This window comes from Saccoglossus kowalevskii, chromosome 13 (genome assembly GCF_978046115.1).
Source record: "Saccoglossus kowalevskii chromosome 13, keSacKowa6.1, whole genome shotgun sequence".
NCBI classification, from domain to species: domain Eukaryota; kingdom Metazoa; phylum Hemichordata; class Enteropneusta; family Harrimaniidae; genus Saccoglossus; species Saccoglossus kowalevskii.
The window spans coordinates 23,224,446-23,249,233 of NC_140653.1; the positions used below are offsets into that span (position 1 = coordinate 23,224,446).

General features: G+C 33.7%; 1 protein-coding gene across 1 annotated transcript in view; it reads right to left on the reverse strand.

Annotated features, from left to right (window-relative positions):
* Positions 1-13,118: 13,118 nt before the first annotated feature.
* Positions 13,119-24,788, reverse strand: part of LOC102808001 (solute carrier family 12 member 2-like) — a 46,969-nt gene continuing 35,299 nt past the window's right edge. The window contains exons 20-24 of the mRNA XM_085507086.1: positions 24,499-24,610; positions 20,304-20,390; positions 20,042-20,159; positions 19,560-19,627; positions 13,119-17,165 (exon numbers count right to left, since the gene is read on the reverse strand). Coding sequence (XP_085363212.1) covers positions 17,030-17,165; positions 19,560-19,627; positions 20,042-20,159; positions 20,304-20,390; positions 24,499-24,610 — 521 coding nt within the window. The 3' untranslated portion in view covers positions 13,119-17,029. The remainder of the gene's footprint in view (positions 17,166-19,559; positions 19,628-20,041; positions 20,160-20,303; positions 20,391-24,498; positions 24,611-24,788) is intronic.

The following is a 24,788-nucleotide window of genomic DNA, read 5'->3' on the forward strand; positions in this document are numbered from 1 at the left end:
CATACTTTGCTGTATAATGTAGTGCTCTATAGTGTAATTAAACAACTGTAATATAAACACTGTTATACTTTGCTGTATAATGTAGTGCTCTATAGTGTAATTAAACAACTGTAATATAAACACTGTCATACTTTGCTGTATAATGTAGTGCTCTATAGTGTAATTAAACAACTGTAATATAAACACTGTCATACTTTGCTGTATAATGTGGTGCCCTATAGTGTAATTAAACAACTGTAATATAAACACTGTCACACTTTGCTGTATAATGTAGTGCTCTATAGTGTAATTAAACAACTGTAATATAAACACTGTCATACTTTGCTGTATAATGTAGTGCTCTATAGTGTAATTAAACAACTGTAATATAAACACTGTCATACTTTGCTGTATAATGTGGTGCCCTATAGTGTAATTAAACAACTGTAATATAAACACTGTCACACTTTGCTGTATAATGTAGTGCTCTATAGTGTAATTAAACAACTGTAATATAAACACTGTCATACTTTGCTGTATAATGTAGTGCTCTATAGTGTAATTAAACAACGGTAATATAAACACTGTCATACTTTGCTGTATAATGTAGTGCTCTATAGTGTAATTAAACAACTGTAATATAAACACTGTCACACTTTGCTGTATAATGTAGTGCTCTATAGTGTAATTAAACAACTGTAATATAAACACTGTTATACTTTGCTGTATAATGTAGTGCTCTATAGTGTAATTAAACAACTGTAATATAAACACTGTAATACTTTGCTATATAATGTGGTGCTCTATAGTGTGATTAAACAACTGTACTGTAAAATCTGTATTAGAAACCGCGGCTTCTATTAAAATGGTACAATGCAACAGAGAGAATGCGGCTTCTATTAGAGCATCTACACATATGAGAAATGATGAATTTTTGGTTCTCAATTATTCAAAAAGAATGGGTGCGACTTCTATTAGGGATGCGGCTTCTAATACAGATTTTACGTTTTAATATAAACACTGTCATACTTTACTGTATAATGTGGTGCTCTATAGTGTAATTAAACAACTGTAATATAAACACTGTAATATTTGCTGTATAATGTAGTGCTCTATAGTGTAATTAAACAACTGTAATATAAACACTGTTATACTTTGCTATATAATGTAGTGCTCTATAGTGTAATTACACAACTGTAATATGAACACTGTCATACTTTGCTATATAATGTAGTGCTCTATAGTGTAATTAAACAACTGTAATATAAACACTGTCATACTTTGCTGTATAATGTAGTGCTCTATAGTGTAATTAAACAACTGTAATATAAACACTGTCATACTTTGCTGTATAATGTGGTGCCATATAGTGTAATTAAACAACTGTAATATAAACACTGTAATACTTTGCTGTATAATGTAGTGCTCTATAGTGTAATTAAACAACTGTAATATAAACACTGTTATACTTTGCTGTATAATGTAGTGCTCTATAGTGTAATTAAACAACTGTAATATAAACACTGTCATACTTTGCTGTATAATGTAGTGCTCTATAGTGTAATTAAACAACTGTAATATAAACACTGTCATACTTTGCTGTATAATGTGGTGCCCTATAGTGTAATTAAACAACTGTAATATAAACACTGTCACACTTTGCTGTATAATGTAGTGCTCTATAGTGTAATTAAACAACTGTAATATAAACACTGTCATACTTTGCTGTATAATGTAGTGCTCTATAGTGTAATTAAACAACTGTAATATAAACACTGTCACACTTTGCTGTATAATGTAGTGCTCTATAGTGTAATTAAACAACTGTAATATAAACACTGTTATACTTTGCTGTATAATGTAGTGCTCTATAGTGTAATTAAACAACTGTAATATAAACACTGTCATACTTTGCTGTATAATGTAGTGCTCTATAGTGTAATTAAACAACTGTAATATAAACACTGTCATACTTTGCTGTATAATGTAGTGCTCTATAGTGTAATTAAACAACTGTAATATAAACACTGTCATACTTTGCTGTATAATGTGGTGCCCTATAGTGTAATTAAACAACTGTAATATAAACACTGTCACACTTTGCTGTATAATGTAGTGCTCTATAGTGTAATTAAACAACTGTAATATAAACACTGTCATACTTTGCTGTATAATGTAGTGCTCTATAGTGTAATTAAACAACTGTAATATAAACACTGTCACACTTTGCTGTATAATGTAGTGCTCTATAGTGTAATTAAACAACTGTAATATAAACACTGTTATACTTTGCTGTATAATGTAGTGCTCTATAGTGTAATTAAACAACTGTAATATAAACACTGTCATACTTTGCTGTATAATGTAGTGCTCTATAGTGTAATTAAACAACGGTAATACAATGTATAAACACTGTCATACTTTGCTGTATAATGTAGTGCTCTATAGTGTAATTAAACAACTGTAATATAAACACTGTCACACTTTGCTGTATAATGTAGTGCTCTATAGTGTAATTAAACAACTGTAATATAAACACTGTTATACTTTGCTGTATAATGTAGTGCTCTATAGTGTAATTAAACAACTGTAATATAAACACTGTTATACTTTGCTGTATAATGTAGTGCTCTATAGTGTAATTAAACAACTGTAATATAAACACTGTCATACTTTGCTGTATAATGTAGTGCTCTATAGTGTAATTAAACAACGGTAATATAAACACTGTCATACTTTGCTGTATAATGTAGTGCTCTATAGTGTAATTAAACAACTGTAATATAAACACTGTCACACTTTGCTGTATAATGTAGTGCTCTATAGTGTAATTAAACAACTGTAATATAAACACTGTAATACTTTGCTATATAATGTGGTGCTCTATAGTGTGATTAAACAACTGTACTGTAAAATCTGTATTAGAAACCGCGGCTTCTATTAAAATGGTACAATGCAACAGAGAGAATGCGGCTTCTATTAGAGCATCTACACATATGAGAAATGATGAATTTTTGGTTCTCAATTATTCAAAAAGAATGGGTGCGACTTCTATTAGGGATGCGGCTTCTAATACAGATTTTACGTTTTAATATAAACACTGTCATACTTTACTGTATAATGTGGTGCTCTATAGTGTAATTAAACAACTGTAATATAAACACTGTAATATTTGCTGTATAATGTAGTGCTCTATAGTGTAATTAAACAACTGTAATATAAACACTGTTATACTTTGCTATATAATGTAGTGCTCTATAGTGTAATTACACAACTGTAATATGAACACTGTCATACTTTGCTATATAATGTAGTGCTCTATAGTGTAATTAAACAACTGTAATATGAACACTGTCATACTTTGCTGTATAATGTGGTGCTCTATAGTGTAATTAAACAACTGTAATATGAACACTGTCATACTTTGCTGTATAATGTGGTGCTCTATAGTGTAATTAAACAACTGTAATATAAACACTGTCATACTTTGCTGTATAATGTGGTGCCCTATAGTGTAATTAAACAACTGTAATATAAACACTGTCATACTTTGCTGTATAATGTGGTGCCCTATAGTGTAATTAAACAACTGTAATATAAACACTGTCATACTTTGCTGTATAATGTGGTGCCCTATAGTGTAATTAAACAACTGTAATATAAACACTGTCATACTTTGCTGTATAATGTGGTGCTCTATAATGTAATTAAACAACTGTAATATAAACACTGTCATACTTTGCTGTATAATGTGGTGCCCTATAGTGTAATTAAACAACTGTAATATAAACACTGTCATACTTTGCTGTATAATGTAGTGCTCTATAGTGTAATTAAACAACTGTAATATAAACACTGTTATACTTTGCTGTATAATGTAGTGCTCTATAGTGTAATTAAACAACTGTAATATAAACACTGTCATACTTTGCTGTATAATGTAGTGCTCTATAGTGTAATTAAACAACTGTAATATAAACACTGTCATACTTTGCTGTATAATGTGGTGCCCTATAGTGTAATTAAACAACTGTAATATAAACACTGTCACACTTTGCTGTATAATGTAGTGCTCTATAGTGTAATTAAACAACTGTAATATAAACACTGTCATACTTTGCTGTATAATGTAGTGCTCTATAGTGTAATTAAACAACGGTAATATAAACACTGTCATACTTTGCTGTATAATGTAGTGCTCTATAGTGTAATTAAACAACTGTAATATAAACACTGTCACACTTTGCTGTATAATGTAGTGCTCTATAGTGTAATTAAACAACTGTAATATAAACACTGTTATACTTTGCTGTATAATGTAGTGCTCTATAGTGTAATTAAACAACTGTAATATAAACACTGTAATACTTTGCTATATAATGTGGTGCTCTATAGTGTGATTAAACAACTGTACTGTAAAATCTGTATTAGAAACCGCGGCTTCTATTAAAATGGTACAATGCAACAGAGAGAATGCGGCTTCTATTAGAGCATCTACACATATGAGAAATGATGAATTTTTGGTTCTCAATTATTCAAAAAGAATGGGTGCGACTTCTATTAGGGATGCGGCTTCTAATACAGATTTTACGTTTTAATATAAACACTGTCATACTTTACTGTATAATGTGGTGCTCTATAGTGTAATTAAACAACTGTAATATAAACACTGTAATATTTGCTGTATAATGTAGTGCTCTATAGTGTAATTAAACAACTGTAATATAAACACTGTTATACTTTGCTATATAATGTAGTGCTCTATAGTGTAATTACACAACTGTAATATGAACACTGTCATACTTTGCTATATAATGTAGTGCTCTATAGTGTAATTAAACAACTGTAATATGAACACTGTCATACTTTGCTGTATAATGTGGTGCTCTATAGTGTAATTAAACAACTGTAATATGAACACTGTCATACTTTGCTGTATAATGTGGTGCTCTATAGTGTAATTAAACAACTGTAATATAAACACTGTCATACTTTGCTGTATAATGTGGTGCCCTATAGTGTAATTAAACAACTGTAATATAAACACTGTCATACTTTGCTGTATAATGTGGTGCCCTATAGTGTAATTAAACAACTGTAATATAAACACTGTCATACTTTGCTGTATAATGTGGTGCTCTATAATGTAATTAAACAACTGTAATATAAACACTGTCATACTTTGCTGTATAATGTGGTGCCCTATAGTGTAATTAAACAACTGTAATATAAACACTGTCATACTTTGCTGTATAATGTGGTGCTCTATAATGTAATTAAACAACTGTAATATAAACAGTGTCATACTTTGCTGTATAATGTGGTGCTCTATAGTGTAATTAAACAACTGTAATATAAGCACTGTCATACTTTGCTGTATAGTGTGGTGCTCTATAGTGTAATTAAACAACTGTAATATAAACACTGTCATACTTTGCTGTATAATGTAGTGCTCTATAGTGTAATTATACAACTGTAATATAAACACTGTCATACTTTGCTGTATAATGTGGTGCCATATAGTGTAATTAAACAACTGTAATATAAACACTGTCATACTTTGCTGTATAATGTGGTGCCATATAGTGTAATTAAACAACTGTAATATAAACACTTATACTTTGCTGTATAATGTGGTGCTCTATAGTGTAATTAAACAACTGTAATATAAACACTGTTATACTTTGCTGTATTATGTGGTGCTCTATAGTGTAATTAAACAACTGTAATATAAACACTGTGGTACTTTGCTGTATTATGTGGTGCTCTATAGTGTAATTAAACAACTGTAATATAAACACTCATACTTTGCTGTATAATGTGGTGCCATATAGTGTAATTAAACAACTGTAATATAAACACTGTAATACTTTGCTGTATAATGTAGTGCTCTATAGTGTAATTAAACAACTGTAATATAAACACTGTCATACTTTGCTGTATAATGTGGTGCTCTATAGTGTAATTAAACAACTGTAATATAAACACTGTCATACTTTGTTGTATAATGTGGTGCTCTATAGTGTAATTAAACAACTGTAATATAAACACTGTCATACTTTGCTGTATAATGTGGTGCCCTATAGTGTAATTAAACAACTGTAATATAAACACTGTCATACTTTGTTGTATAATGTGGTGCTCTATAGTGTAATTAAACAACTGTAATATAAACACTGTCATACTTTGCTGTATAATGTGGTGCCCTATAGTGTAATTAAACAACTGTAATATAAACACTGTCATACTTTGCTGTATAATGTGGTGCTCTATAGTGTAATTAAACAACGGTAATATAAACACTGTTATACTTTGCTGTATAATGTAGTGCTCTATAGTGTAATTAAACAACTGTAATATAAACACTGTCATACTTTGTTGTATAATGTGGTGCTCTATAGTGTAATTAAACAACTGTAATATAAACACTGTCATACTTTGCTGTATAATGTGGTGCCCTATAGTGTAATTAAACAACTGTAATATAAACACTGTCATACTTTGCTGTATAATGTGGTGCTCTATAGTGTAATTAAACAACTGTAATATAAACACTGTCACACTTTGCTGTATAATGTGGTGCTCTATAGTGTAATTAAACAACTGTAATATAAACACTGTCATACTTTGTTGTATAATGTGGTGCTCTATAGTGTAATTAAACAACTGTAATATAAACACTGTCATACTTTGCTGTATAATGTGGTGCTCTATAGTGTAATTAAACAACTGTAATATAAACACTGTCACACTTTGCTGTATAATGTGGTGCTCTATAGTGTAATTAAACAACTGTAATATAAACACTGTCATACTTTGTTGTATAATGTGGTGCTCTATAGTGTAATTAAACAACTGTAATATAAACACTGTCATACTTTGCTGTATAATGTGGTGCCCTATAGTGTAATTAAACAACTGTAATATAAACACTGTCATACTTTGCTGTATAATGTGGTGCTCTATAGTGTAATTAAACAACTGTAATATAAACACTGTCACACTTTGCTGTATAATGTGGTGCTCTATAGTGTAATTAAACAACTGTAATATAAACACTGTCATACTTTGCTGTATAATGTGGTGCTCTATAGTGTAATTAAACAACTGTAATATAAACACTGTCACACTTTGCTGTATAATGTGGTGCTCTATAGTGTAATTAAACAACTGTAATATAAACACTGTCATACTTTGCTGTATAATGTGGTGCCCTATAATGTAATTAAACAACTGTAATATAAACACTGTCATACTTTGCTGTATAATGTGGTGCCATATAGTGTAATTAAACAACTGTAATATAAACACTGTCATACTTTGCTGTATAATGTGGTGCCCTATAGTGTAATTAAACAACTGTAATATAAACACTGTCATACTTTGCTGTATGTGGTGCTCTATAGTGTAATTAAACAACAGTAATATAAACACTGTCATACTTTGCTGTATAATGTGGTGTTCTATAGTGTAATTAAACAACTGTAATATAAACACTGTCATACTTTGCTGTATAATGTGGTGCTCTATAGTGTAATTAAACAACTGTAATATAAACACTGTCATACTTTGCTGTATAATGTGGTGCTCTATAGTGTAATTAAACAACTGTAATATAAACACTGTCATACTTTGCTGTATAATGTAGTGCTCTATAGTGTAATTAAACAACTGTAATATAAACACTGTCATACTTTGCTGTATAATGTGGTGCTCTATAGTGTAATTAAACAACTGTAATATAAACACTGTCATACTTTGCTGTATAATGTGGTGCTCTATAGTGTAATTAAACAACTGTAATATAAACACTGTCATACTTTGCTGTATAATGTGGTGCTCTATAGTGTAATTAAACAACTGTAATATAAACACTGTCATACTTTGCTGTATAATGTGGTGCTCTATAATGTAATTAAACAACTGTAATATAAACACTGTCATACTTTGTTGTATAATGTGGTGCTCTATAGTGTAATTAAAAAACTGTAATATAAACACTGTCATACTTTGCTGTATAATGTGGTGCTCTATAGTGTAATTAAACAACTGTAATATAAACACTGTCATACTTTGTTGTATAATGTGGTGCCCTATAGTGTAATTAAACAACTGTAATATAAACACTGTCATACTTTGCTGTATAATGTGGTGCTCTATAGTGTATTTAAACAACTGTAATATAAACACTGTAATACTTTGCTGTATAATGAGGTGCCATATAGTGTAATTAAACAACTGTAATATAAACACTGTCATACTTTGCTGTATAATGTGGTGCTCTATAGTGTAATTAAACAACTGTAATATAAACACTGTCATACTTTGCTGTATAATGTGGTGCCCTATAGTGTAATTAAACAACTGTAATATAAACACTGTCATACTTTGCTGTATAATGTGGTGCTCTATAGTGTAATTAAACAACTGTAATATAAACACTCATACTTTGCTGTATAATGTGGTGCTCTATAGTGTAATTAAACAACTGTAATATAAACACTGTCATACTTTGCTGTATAATGTAGTGCTCTATAGTGTAATTAAACAACTGTAATATAAACACTGTCATACTTTGCTGTATAATGTGGTGCTCTATAGTGTAATTAAACAACTGTAATATAAACAGTCATACTTTGCTGTATAATGTGGTGTTCTATAGTGTAATTAAACAACTGTAATATAAACACTGTCATACTTTGCTGTATAATGTGGTGCTCTATAGTGTAATTAAACAACTGTAATATAAACACTGTCATACTTTGCTGTATAATGTGGTGCTCTATAGTGTAATTAAACAACTGTAATATAAACACTGTCATACTTTGCTGTATAATGTGGTGCTCTATAGTGTAATTAAACAACTGTAATATAAACACTGTCATACTTTGTTGTAAAATGTGGTGCTCTATAGTGTAATTAAACAACTGTAATATAAACACTGTCATACTTTGCTGTATAATGTGGTGCCATATAGTGTAATTAAACAACTGTAATATAAACACTGTCATACTTTGCTGTATAATGTGGTGCCCTATAGTGTAATTAAACAACTGTAATATAAACACTGTCATACTTTGCTGTATGTGGTGCTCTATAGTGTAATTAAACAACAGTAATATAAACACTGTCATACTTTGCTGTATAATGTGGTGTTCTATAGTGTAATTAAACAACTGTAATATAAACACTGTCATACTTTGCTGTATAATGTGGTGCTCTATAGTGTAATTAAACAACTGTAATATAAACACTGTCATACTTTGCTGTATAATGTGGTGCTCTATAGTGTAATTAAACAACTGTAATATAAACACTGTCATACTTTGCTGTATAATGTGGTGCCATATAGTGTAATTAAACAACTGTAATATAAACACTGTCATACTTTGCTGTATGTGGTGCCCTATAGTGTAATTAAACAACTGTAATATAAACACTGTCATACTTTGCTGTATAATGTGGTGCCATATAGTGTAATTAAACAACTGTAATATAAACACTGTCATACTTTGCTGTATAATGTGGTGCCCTATAGTGTAATTAAACAACTGTAATATAAACACTGTCATACTTTGCTGTATGTGGTGCTCTATAGTGTAATTAAACAACAGTAATATAAACACTGTCATACTTTGCTGTATAATGTGGTGTTCTATAGTGTAATTAAACAACTGTAATATAAACACTGTCATACTTTGCTGTATAATGTGGTGCTCTATAGTGTAATTAAACAACTGTAATATAAACACTGTCATACTTTGCTGTATAATGTGGTGCTCTATAATGTAATTAAACAACTGTAATATAAACACTGTCATACTTTGTTGTATAATGTGGTGCTCTATAGTGTAATTAAAAAACTGTAATATAAACACTGTCATACTTTGCTGTATAATGTGGTGCTCTATAGTGTAATTAAACAACTGTAATATAAACACTGTCATACTTTGTTGTATAATGTGGTGCCCTATAGTGTAATTAAACAACTGTAATATAAACACTGTCATACTTTGCTGTATAATGTGGTGCTCTATAGTGTATTTAAACAACTGTAATATAAACACTGTAATACTTTGCTGTATAATGAGGTGCCATATAGTGTAATTAAACAACTGTAATATAAACACTGTCATACTTTGCTGTATAATGTGGTGCTCTATAGTGTAATTAAACAACTGTAATATAAACACTGTCATACTTTGCTGTATAATGTGGTGCCCTATAGTGTAATTAAACAACTGTAATATAAACACTGTCATACTTTGCTGTATAATGTGGTGCTCTATAGTGTAATTAAACAACTGTAATATAAACACTCATACTTTCCTGTATAATGTGGTGCTCTATAGTGTAATTAAACAACTGTAATATAAACACTGTCATACTTTGCTGTATAATGTAGTGCTCTATAGTGTAATTAAACAACTGTAATATAAACACTGTCATACTTTGCTGTATAATGTGGTGCTCTATAGTGTAATTAAACAACTGTAATATAAACAGTCATACTTTGCTGTATAATGTGGTGTTCTATAGTGTAATTAAACAACTGTAATATAAACACTGTCATACTTTGCTGTATAATGTGGTGCTCTATAGTGTAATTAAACAACTGTAATATAAACACTGTCATACTTTGCTGTATAATGTGGTGCTCTATAGTGTAATTAAACAACTGTAATATAAACACTGTCATACTTTGCTGTATAATGTGGTGCTCTATAGTGTAATTAAACAACTGTAATATAAACACTGTCATACTTTGTTGTAAAATGTGGTGCTCTATAGTGTAATTAAACAACTGTAATATAAACACTGTCATACTTTGCTGTATAATGTGGTGCCATATAGTGTAATTAAACAACTGTAATATAAACACTGTCATACTTTGCTGTATAATGTGGTGCCCTATAGTGTAATTAAACAACTGTAATATAAACACTGTCATACTTTGCTGTATGTGGTGCTCTATAGTGTAATTAAACAACAGTAATATAAACACTGTCATACTTTGCTGTATAATGTGGTGTTCTATAGTGTAATTAAACAACTGTAATATAAACACTGTCATACTTTGCTGTATAATGTGGTGCTCTATAGTGTAATTAAACAACTGTAATATAAACACTGTCATACTTTGCTGTATAATGTGGTGCTCTATAGTGTAATTAAACAACTGTAATATAAACACTGTCATACTTTGCTGTATAATGTGGTGCCATATAGTGTAATTAAACTGTAATATAAACACTGTCATACTTTGCTGTATGTGGTGCCCTATAGTGTAATTAAACAACTGTAATATAAACACTGTCATACTTTGCTGTATAATGTGGTGCCATATAGTGTAATTAAACAACTGTAATATAAACACTGTCATACTTTGCTGTATAATGTGGTGCCCTATAGTGTAATTAAACAACTGTAATATAAACACTGTCATACTTTGCTGTATGTGGTGCTCTATAGTGTAATTAAACAACAGTAATATAAACACTGTCATACTTTGCTGTATAATGTGGTGTTCTATAGTGTAATTAAACAACTGTAATATAAACACTGTCATACTTTGCTGTATAATGTGGTGCTCTATAGTGTAATTAAACAACTGTAATATAAACACTGTCATACTTTGCTGTATAATGTGGTGCTCTATAGTGTAATTAAACAACTGTAATATAAACACTGTCATACATTGCTGTATAATGTGGTGCTCTATAGTGTAATTAAACAACTGTAATATAAACACTGTCATACTTTGTTGTATAATGTGGTGCTCTATAGTGTAATTAAAAAACTGTAATATAAACACTGTCATACTTTGCTGTATAATGTGGTGCTCTATAGTGTAATTAAACAACTGTAATATGAACACTGTTATACTTTGCTGTATAATGTGGTGCTCTATAGTGTAATTAAACAACTGTAATATAAACACTGTCATACTTTGCTGTATAATGTGGTGCTCTATAGTGTAATTAAACAACAGTAATATAAACACTGTAATACTTTGTTGTATAATGTGGTGCTCTATAGTGTAATTAAACAACTGTAATATAAACACTGTCATACTTTGCTGTATAATGTGGTGCTCTATAGTGTAATTAAACAACTGTAATATAAACACTGTCATACTTTGCTGTATAATGTGGTGCTCTAGTGTAATTAAACAACTGTAATATAAACACTGTTATACTTTGCTGTATAATGTGGTGCTCTAGTGTAATTAAACAACTGTAATATAAACACTGTCATACTTTGCTGTATAATGTGGTGCTCTATAGTGTAATTAAACAACTGTAATATAAACACTGTCACTTTTGAATGCTTAGCAAGATTTAGCAAGGCTGTACATAAATAACAAAGAAACATAGTGAAAAAAAGAAATGACGGGATTTCCATATTATGCACTATATTTAACTTTTAACAAAACGATAATACATTTAAATTTGGAACTGTTACAGCCATTTTAATTATGAGCATTAGCAAAATTCTTACTGAGTGAATTGTTATGCAAATTAGCAGATATCTCAGCTTCTTTTTAGTGCACATTCCAGAACTTTAAAAAAAATAGCTCCTTGACGCTTTGACCTTTTGTTTTGAAATTTTCACAAATGATTGACAATGAGTTTATCTTCAAAACGCCGTCTGGCATTGTTTTTGGTTGAACAGTGTTACAGCAATCGCACAGACAACTAGCCTGGGTGTTAATTTATGCATAAATTTGAAGTAGTGAAATTTGAGCTGCTGCCCTGCAAAATTGACAACTGGTAGACAGTTTTCAAGACAGCACTTTCTTCATAGTAAACTAATTTTGACAGGAAACAGAAGCATGGTTTAGAAGCAAATTTTTTTTAAATCACTTTTGACCAAAAAAGCACATTTTTGTGCATATTTCAAACTACACGGTCCATAAAAAACATTTTAAAATTCATACAATGAGCTTTCCGAAAATATATAGTTTTGAGGACATCTTGGTTTTCTAATTAACTAATTAAAAAACCTGTCAGGTAAACTGCATCTCTACCTCAAACAACTGTAATATAAACACTGTCATACTTTGCTGTATAATGTGGTGCTATATAGTTGATCACATTGGTGGCAATATGAATAACTCAACCATAGCAGTGTCATAATTCAGTTCATTCACTTGGAATGCAAAAAATAATAGTTTATTTAACAGCTTGAAACAAAGATGTCCCATCTTTGCAATAATAAAGTACAAACATGTATATACATTTTAAGCTTTTTAAATTGTATAGAAAAACCTGCTTCTCGAAGCAAATAAACAAATCTGACAAATATATTTGGTATGCCAGCGTAGAACAGAGGTATATACCATATTTTCTCTTATAGAGGTACATCTCCACTAAAATTTAATTTTAAGCAGTGTTCACTGATCCACAAATGCTACAAATTCTTTTTTGCATTCACTTGGAATGCCAAAAATAGTAGTTTATTTAACAGCTTGAAACAAAGATGTCCCATCTTTGCGATAATAAATTACAAACATAAGGTATCAGTATATACATTTTAAGCTTTTTAAATTGTGTAGAAAAACCTGCTTCTAGAAGCACATAAACAAATCTGACAAATATATTTGGTATGCCAGCGTATATACCATATTTTCCCTTATAGAGGTACATCTCCACTAAAATTTAATTTTAAGCCGTGTTCACTGATCCACAAATGCTAACACTTTAAGGTTGTAACAGAAAAAACTAGTTAAGAGTATGCCACTGTAACAACCTATACATAATCCGAAAACTTAGATGTACTTTATTTTGCTCGAATGAATGATTCAGTGAAAACAAAATCCAGCGAATATACCTTTATACATTCAACTTGTCAAAAATCAGTGAAAAAAAATTCCATACAAAACAAGAGAGGATTAATTCCAGCTAAAATAAAGTATTTCACAGTATCACATATGCAATACAAATGTTTGTGTGCTAGTTACCTTGTCTGTATCATGTAGATTAAGTTCAAAACAGAAGGGGGAAAAAGTATTTTCTTGTTGTCATTGTAAATTAAACACAGTTATACTAGTATTTTATTTGTGCTTATCTTTTTGACTGCACTAATATTTGGAAACTTTTAAATTATACAATTCATGTTATATTATTCAACAAGGGACATTGTGATTATTAACAGTACATGTAATAATAATTGAGGAACAATTTTTCTTAGAATAGTTGCTGCTCCACTATTTTTAGAAACTTTAAATAGAAGTGTTATATTATTCAATAAATACATAATAATTATTACCATACATGTAGTATTATTCGAGAAACAAGAATGTCAATTTTTTCATGTAATTATGTTCATTGTTGTTCAGAGTTGGTCAGAATTGTTCAAACCTAAATTTTGGCTAGTATTTTTCACGCAAAATATGTCGTTATATCATCACTTTTTTTCAAGACTTTTTATGCTCACTTGTGTTATTCAAAGAATAATGTGTTTGTATCCATCCATATATTTGCTATTTAATCTAGATTCTCAATGGGCAAGGTTGTGATACAAATACAGTACCCGGTATATAGTACATGGTATGGTGAGATTTTGTCTACTTAGTTTTTATTTTAAACCTGACACCTATGTTATGTCAATCCCATGGTTCCAAGTGAGTTAAACTATAAGAACATGCAACTACAATGTATGTAAATGACATGTTAAAAAAGTTAGCATGAAGGGATTTTTGTGAATTTAGTTTGCTTGAATCCAACTAGTTTGGAATGGTCAGTGATTGTCATTGCGCCCTCGTCGGTGCATTCACTCGGACACAAACTATGCCTGACACAAACAATGCTGTAGTTTTCTGCCATCACAGACAAGATATTGTTGACACCAATCAAATTTCAGAAGCTGTTGATTATGAAAGCTGTAACATAATAGTCACCCAAAACATATTCCTCTTGCCGACATATTGGGCCATTCCAGTTTATATCTGCAAACCCCCCCCCCACCCCTCTGTTGATGTCGGATTTCCAGCACTGTATGATGGGGAAAATACCCCAGAATTCCAACTGTATATGGAGAAACAGAATTTGGAAATCCAGACGAGTATGGGAAAAAAAATTCCTGAAAATCCAGGCAGTTATGGCTACTAAATAAAATATGGCCTAGTTTATCTCGCCACATACCGGTTGATGAGGTTGGATTTCCAACAGTATGACTAAAAACACTTAGAATTCTGACTGTATATGTTAAAAAAATTGGACCAGTATGAAATAGTTATTACTGAAATTAGATAAGGTGGCACGAATGAGCTTATCAACACCGTGAATCAGGACTAGTTTGGATTTCCATTATCAAATATAAATTTTTGAACTTGGTAAATTAGCATATGATGAGTTATATTTGGAAATCCTACTCTGTATGGTGGCACAATGGAACTCATCAACACCATAAGTAGGAACTATAGTTTTGGATTTCCATCACTGTATGGTGAATGGTGATTTGGAAATAAAACTTTGTATGACTTATACACCCATGGAAATTATACCCTGTATGAAGTAAACACACAAGCTCATCAACAGGGGGGGGGGGGGGGTGCAGATATAAACTGGAATGGCCCATTATCTGAACCATTTTTACTTTAATACTGCTATAACACACTTTCTTTGGCAGTCCTGTTTGCAGTTTCCGTCCAAGAGAATCTGTTAGTGAGGGCGTAATAACCATCATGTCAAGCTATAATTCAACTAAAACAAATGGTTTGGGGCTCACATCTACCCAAAAACACTGCAGACTTTGATGCAACAATGTAGGCCAAACAACTGTAAATGCATGTACCCATGATCCAATGTAAAGGAACAATCATCAAAATCTCCTAAAATACCTTATAAATAGACTGGCAGGTTATAAGCCTCTGTGCACTCTTTAAATAAATTATTATCATACTTTGCAAATGCACCAGTATCAAAGCTAAAGTATTGACAGTCGCTAAGAGGAATAATTTTTACTAAATCTGAATAAAGTTTGCAGTTGACTGAATAAAAACGTACTTTCTGTACAATGTATTTACAAGACTTTAGGCAGTAGTTTTTATATCAATACTAAAAGTATTTAAAATAAACAGTGTGGAAATAAATAAAAATTACTTGGTCCTAGGATATTTTTATATCATGGCAATGAAAATAAAACTATTGGTCAACTGTAAATGCTATAAGTGACAGTGTTGGAATTTGCATCTCACGACAAATGCTTAATATTAAGTACAACTACTATGTCACTTACAAGGAACGCATACTAAATTACTATGTGGGTAAACAAATATGAAGGATACCTATTCATCCAATCTGCTCAAAATCTAATCTAGGCAGAGGCTCCAGTCAGTTTTACATCTGCTCGCCAATGTGCGTCACTTCTATATATACATGGCTCATGCAGATCTCCTCTGATGAGATTTTTTAACAAATTAGAGTAGACTAACACAAATTGTGACTGGTTACTGTTCAGAGAACTGAGTTGGTCAGTTAGAAGTGATATCACTGACACCCAGAAAAGGTGGTATTCCATTCACTCTCGCATAATACGTGAAATATGCGGCCAAATTTCTGCTGCAAAAATCAATTTTAACTTGAATTTCTTGTTTTTATAGTTCAATGTTGGAATAATGATCATTCAGAGGATAATACGGCATTCAAATAATTTATCAAAATTTACCTTCATTCAATGCAGCTGTGACCTTTGTTTGTCCTGTTTGTAAGGTCAATTTCATGCATAATGCGGAATCTCGTAGTGAACAGAAAATGGTCTATTGAACACATCTGCATCTGGTTTGAATAGGGGGAAAGCGATGTGTTTAAGCAATTGGAACCCCTACCAATATCAGAATTTAATCAGATTGCTATTAACTCTAATAGCACTATGGTAATGATATAAATAATGTCTTTACAACGAGAATCTAAAGTAAGAACTTAAATTGAATGGCTGGTGAATCATCCTCTGTGATATGACCTGTCTTTTTTTTATATTATACTGTACTACATTTTGGTCCAAAAAATTTATATCAAAATGACTCCTCTCCCTTTCACGGGCAGCACTAAGAGTAAAATGTCAGAACACTGTCTTGATTCCCTCTCATCAGTAACATTGGAGGTAAATCTTTAGATAACATCTCCAGCCAGCTCATATAAAGATATGATGAAACAGTCTTCTTTCTTGGCATAGGTAAAGACCTTAGGATGAAAAACAAAATGCTATTAGCGAAAGATTCCTTTCAACACTTGCCACACTGCAATAACACTTAAACCGCCACAACAGCAGCACTCGTGCCGCCGCAACACCAACAATCGCACCGCCGCAACACCAACACTCGCACCGCCGCAACACCAACACTCGCACCGCCGCAACACCAACACTCGCACCGCCGCAACACCAACACTCGCACCGCCGCAACACCAACACTCGCACCGCCGCAACACCAACACTCGTACCGCCACAACACCAACACTCGTACCGCCACAACACCAACACTTGACCCGCCACAACACCAACACTTGACCCGCCACAACACCAACACTTGACCCGCCACAACACCAACACTTGACCCGCCACAACACCAACACTTGACCCGCCACAACACCAACACTTGACCCGCCACAACACCAACACTTGACCCGCCACAACACCAACACTTGCACCGCCACAACACCAACACTTGCACCGCCACAACACCAACACTTGCACCGCCACAACACCAACACTTGCACCGCCACAACACCAACACTTGCACCGCCACAACACCAACACTTGCACCGCCACAACACCAACACTTGCACCGCCACAACACCAACACTTGCACCGCCACAACACCAACACTTGCACCGCCACAACACCAACACTTGCACCGCCACAACACCAACACTTGCACCGCCACAACACCAACACTTGCACCGCCACAACACCAACACTTGCACCGCCACAACACCAACACTTGACCCGCCACAACACCAACACTCGCACCGCCGCAACATCAACACTCGCACCGCCACAACACCAACACTTGTACCGCCACAACACCAACACTTGACCCGCCACAACACCAACACTTGACCCGCCACAACACCAACACTTGACCCGCCACAACACCAACACTTGACCCGCCACAACACCAACACTTGACCCGCCACAACACCAACACTTGACCCGCCACAACACCAACACTTGACCCGCCACAACACCAACACTTGACCCGCCACAACACCAACACTTGACCCGCCACAACACCAACACTTGACCCGCCACAACACCAACACTTGCACCGCCACAACACCAACACTTGCACCGCCACAACACCAACACTTGCACCGCCACAACACCAACACTTGCACCGCCACAACACCAACACTTGCACCGCCACAACACCAACACTTGCACCGCCACAACACCAACACTTGCACCGCCACAACACCAACACTTGCACCGCCACAACACCAACACTTGACCCGCCACAACACCAACACTTGACCCGCCACAACACCAACACTTGACCCGCCACAACACCAACACTTGACCCGCCACAACACCAACACTTGACCCGCCACAACACCAACACTTGACCCGCCGCAACACCAACACTTGCATCGCCACAACACCAACAATTGCACCGCCACAACACCAACAATTGCACCGCCACAACACCAAAACTTGCACCGCCACAACACCAACACCGCCACAAACCAACACTTGCACCGCCACAACACCAACACTTGCACCACCACAAGATCAACACTTGCACAGCCACAACATCAACACTTGTACCGCCACAACACCAACACTTGCACCGCCTCAACACCAACACTTGCACCGCCTCAACATCAACACTTGCACCGCCACAACACCAACACTTGACCCGCCAACGCCCCAACACTTGCACCGCCACAACACCAACACTTGCACCGCCACAACACCAACACTTGCACCACTACAAGATCAACACTTGCATCGCTACAACATCAACACTTGCACCGCCACAACATCAACACTTGCACTGCCACAACATCAACACTTGCACCGCCACAACATCAACATCAACATTTGTACCGCCACATCAACATTTGCAACGCCATAACATCAACACTTGCACCGCTACAACATCAACATCTGTACCGCCACATCAACATTTGCAACGCCACAACATCAACACTTGCACCGACACAACATCAACATTTGTACTGCCAACAAATTTTTTCTTGTAATTATGATCACTTCATTGTTGTTCAAAATTGTTCACATCGCCACAACATCAACACTTGTACAGCCACAACATCAACATCGCTACAACATCAACACTTGCACGGCCACAACATCAACACTCGCATTGCCACATCAACATTTGTACCGCCACAACATCAACACTTGCAAACATAGAACAGTGACCAAGTGTAGATAAATGTAAATCAGATCTGCATACTTCATTGTAGTTTTCAGTGATTTCTTATGTATTCCAAAGAAGTTTACAACCTGAACACATCCCTTGCAAAATTATTTCAATGCCACAATACTACACAATGTTTTGTTTTTTTGTCAAAAAGCAAAATATGCGATGCTTATTAAATAGTGGTACTTACATGACAATGAGGCGAGCGTCTTTTGAATGATGATGTAATAGCTCCCCTAGACGAAGCTGCCGATTAGTCTGGAGATGAAAAATATTGCAGTACATAATCACTGACAGTTGTCAACATGGATGGTCAGGGCATGTGTTTGACATGATGTAAGTCTGAAATTTTAATGAGATATGGGCCCAAAACAGCATTTGTTAAACAAAATGGCACCCAGTTGGCCATTTTAAATTCAAACTGAAAAGCAAAATAATGTGCATCAAAGTTGAGATCTTGACGAGAATGGCGAAAATGCTTGATTTTAATGAATTTTTGGTAAATAATGACCATGATAACTATGGATGTGATCGACCCAGGCATGTCCAAGATATATGTAGGAGAGAATGGACACTCACACACGCGGTCATATCTTCGTCCCTGTTTTTAATGTAACTTAATAACAATTACTTTCAAAATTTATTCTGTATTAAGGCATAAGGAGTTCTTACTTTATTCGTTAATGTGAGTAATGATTCTGCTGTAATTTTCCAAGGAAACTGTTCTTCTGTTTCACCTTCATTCGTTTTAAGCAGATGTGGTTGGATGAGTTCTTCAAACCTCCTCAAACTGGAATGACACAAAACAAGGAAAATGTACCATATTGCTTTAGTGCATTTTCATTGTCTATACTTTTGCAGTACCTATATAGTAACCTCAATTGTATCCATGAAAGACATATAAATCTTAGAAAAAGAAATAGGTGATAAGTACCTTTCTTTTTGTGGTTTCTTACTGATGTCTGACAGCACTTCTATAGCTGAGTAGTCAATACGAAATTTACTCAACATACTGGCCATGCTGTAAAAGAATAAAGTAGACATATATGTAAATGAGAAGAGGAAGAAGTCTTATTGCCAGTATTTACTCAACATACTGGCCATGCTGTAAATGAATAAAGTAGACATATATGTAAATGAGAAGAGGGAGAAGTCTTCATTGGATTGCCAGTATTTACTCAACATACTGGCCATGCTGTACAAGAATAAAGTAGACATATATGTAAATGAGAAGAGGGAGAAGCGTACATGCTGAGTATATTGCCAGTATTTACTCAACATACTGGCCATGCTGTAAATGAATAAAGTAGACATATATGTAAATGAGAAGAGGGAGAAGTCTTCATTGGATTGCCAGTATTTACTCAACATACTGGCCATGCTGTACATGAATAAAGTAGACATATATGTAAATGAGAAGAGGGAGAAGTCTTCATTGGATTGCCAGTATTTACTCAACATACTGGCCATGCTGTAAATGAATAAAGTAGACATATATGTAAATGAGAAGAGGGAGAAGTCTTCATTGGATTGCCAGTATTTACTCAACATACTGGCCATGCTGTAAATGAATAAAGTAGACATATATGTAAATGAGAAGAGGGAGAAGTCTTCATTGGATTGCCAGTATTTACTCAACATACTGGCCATGCTGTAAATGAATAAAGTAGACATATATGTAAATGAGAAGAGGGAGAAGTCTTCATTGGATTGCCAGTATTTACTCAACATACTGGCCATGCTGTAAATGAATAAAGTAGACATATATGTAAATGAGAAGAGGGAGAAGTCTTCATTGGATTGCCAGTATTTACTCAACATACTGGCCATGCTGTAAATGAATAAAGTAGACATATATGTAAATGAGAAGAGGGAGAAGTCTTCATTGGATTGCCAGTATTTACTCAACATACTGGCCATGCTGTAAATGAATAAAGTAGACATATATGTAAATGAGAAGAGGGAGAAGTCTTCATTGGATTGCCAGTATTTACTCAACATACTGGCCATGCTGTAAATGAATAAAGTAGACATATATGTAAATGAGAAGAGGGAGAAGTCTTCATTGGATTGCCAGTATTTACTCAACATACTGGCCATGCTGTAAATGAATAAAGTAGACATATATGTAAATGAGAAGAGGGAGAAGTCTTCATTGGATTGCCAGTATTTACTCAACATACTGGCCATGCTGTAAATGAATAAAGTAGACATATATGTAAATGAGAAGAGGGGGAAGTCTTCATTGGATTGCCAGTATTTACTCAACATACTGGCCATGCTGTAAATGAATAAAGTAGACATATATGTAAATGAGAAGAGGAAGAAGTCTTCATTGGATTGCCAGTATTTACTCAACATACTGGCCATGCTGTAAAAGAATAAAGTAGACATATATGTAAATGAGAAGAGGGAGAAGTCTTCATTGGATTGCCAGTATTTACTCAACATACTGGCCATGCTGTAAATGAATAAAGTAGACATATATGTAAATGAGAAGAGGGAGAAGTCTTCATTGGATTGCCAGTATTTACTCAACATACTGGCCATGCTGTAAATGAATAAAGTAGACATATATGTAAATGAGAAGAGGGAGAAGTCTTCATTGGATTGCCAGTATTTACTCAACATACTGGCCATGCTGTAAATGAATAAAGTAGACATATATGTAAATGAGAAGAGGGAGAAGTCTTCATTGGATTGCCAGTATTTACTCAACATACTGGCCATGCTGTAAATGAATAAAGTAGACATATATGTAAATGAGAAGAGGGAGAAGTCTTCATTGGATTGCCAGTATTTACTCAACATACTGGCCATGCTGTAAATGAATAAAGTAGACATATATGTAAATGAGAAGAGGGAGAAGTCTTCATTGGATTGCCAGTATTTACTCAACATACTGGCCATGCTGTAAATGAATAAAGTAGACATATATGTAAATGAGAAGAGGGAGAAGTCTTCATTGGATTGCCAGTATTTACTCAACATACTGGCCATGCTGTAAATGAATAAAGTAGACATATATGTAAATGAGAAGAGGGAGAAGTCTTCATTGGATTGCCAGTATTTACTCAACATACTGGCCATGCTGTAAATGAATAAAGTAGACATATATGTAAATGAGAAGAGGGAGAAGTCTTCATTGGATTGCCAGTATTTACTCAACATACTGGCCATGCTGTAAATGAATAAAGTAGACATATATGTAAATGAGAAGAGGGAGAAGTCTTCATTGGATTGCCAGTATTTACTCAACATACTGGCCATGCTGTAAATGAATAAAGTAGACATATATGTAAATGAGAAGAGGGGGAAGTCTTCATTGGATTGCCAGTATTTACTCAACATACTGGCCATGCTGTAAAAGAATAAAGTAGACATATATGTAAATGAGAAGAGGGGGAAGTCTTCATTGGATTGCCAGTATTTACTCAACATACTGGCCATGCTGTAAAAGAATAAAGCGGACATATATGTAAATGAGAAGAGGGAGAAGTCTTCATTGGATTACCAGTATTTACTCAACATACTGGCCATGCTGTAAATGAATAAAGTAGACATATATGTAAATGAGAAGAGGGGGAAGTCTTCATTGGATTGCCAGTATTTACTCAACATACTGGCCATGCTGTAAATGAATAAAGTAGACATATATGTAAATGAGAAGAGGGAGAAGTCTTCATTGGATTGCCAGTATTTACTCAACATACTGGCCATGCTGTAAATGAATAAAGTAGACATATATGTAAATGAGAAGAGGGGGAAGTCTTCATTGGATTGCCAGTATTTACTCAACATACTGGCCATGCTGTAAAAGAATAACGTAGACATATATGTAAATGAGAAGAGGGAGAAGTCTTCATTGGATTGCCAGTATTTACTCAACATACTGGCCATGCTGTAAATGAATAAAGTAGACATATATGTAAATGAGAAGAGGGAGAAGTCTTCATTGGATTGCCAGTATTTACTCAACATACTGGCCATGCTGTAAATGAATAAAGTAGACATATATGTAAATGAGAAGAGGGAGAAGTCTTCATTGGATTGCCAGTATTTACTCAACATACTGGCCATGCTGTAAATGAATAAAGTAGACATATATGTAAATGAGAAGAGGGAGAAGTCTTCATTGGATTACCAGTACTGGGCAATACAAGTCAGAATCAGAAGTTCTCATGGCTACTGAAACAATGCATACATATGTATAGCTTTAAAAATATACCTTACACAAGTATTATTTCAGAATTATTATTTTTTCAACAAGAATGTAGCTTGATTGGTGCAAAAAATTGAAGAAATGTGGACCTTTTTCATGTAACATCAGCACCGAGAGGTTTATCTTTTATTTTAATTGCATCTCTAGAGGGCCTGCCAATTAGGCAACAAATATAGATTTAATACACACATTTTTATCTGTATTTATGGATTATTATTATACATCTGTCAACGTAATGCAATAGGTTACAATGTGCCCTGTTTTACGAGGTATTTTCATTTTACCATATAAGAAAATGCGAATGCGAAATGCGATTACGTGCATAAGCGTCCTCTGATAATAAAAACAAACATGGCTGCCACCAGGGTTTGACCTGACTCTACACAAAGAAGTTTGCTGATTCTGTTCTAAACTTTTTTGATTTTGACATTTCAATGATATATCATTGGAAGGAAAAGATGTATAATAACAATAATAACAAGCCATGCATGAGACAGTCCCCGTTAGTTATCAAATTTAAGATATTTGGTTTAGTTTATAGTAATATAGCTGGAATATAAACATGTCAGGAATATGATGATTGTTTAACATTTAAATGATTGAATTTGTATCTGATCGTCAAACGTGTATTGAAAGATATTGCTCTGCAACAGCATTAATTAAAACAAAATCAGCCATTTTGAATACATGTATAATGAATATATAAAATTTGAACATAGTCAGTCAGAGCATGTCAGAGATATGGCTCTAGAAGCCAATTCATTAAAACAAAATGGCCACTAGTCAGCCATTCTGAATCTGATCTAAAAAATAACATAAGTGCATCAGGAACCTGTAATATCTAATGTATGTACCAAGTTCGAACAAAATAATAAAATAATAACCTCATATTATTATAATTACTTACTTCATTTTATCCCTGTCAATCTGATTTCTTTTACCACTGGTGAACACCCGCAGTTTACATCCATCCCATTGGGATCTCAAGGATATTAAGTATGGTATGAGTAAAGTCAAGCCTGTGAATGTAGAATATATAAGTGGCTAAAAATTGAAGTATCACAAAGAAAAAATCAAAGTTGTACTCTGCGTTCAGAGAAGGAGCAGTGGCATTAGAAGCTAGCATTATCAGCCTACAGATGTTCAGCACCAATATATAACAAATTTGATCTAAATCTGTTCATAAGTTTTAGATTT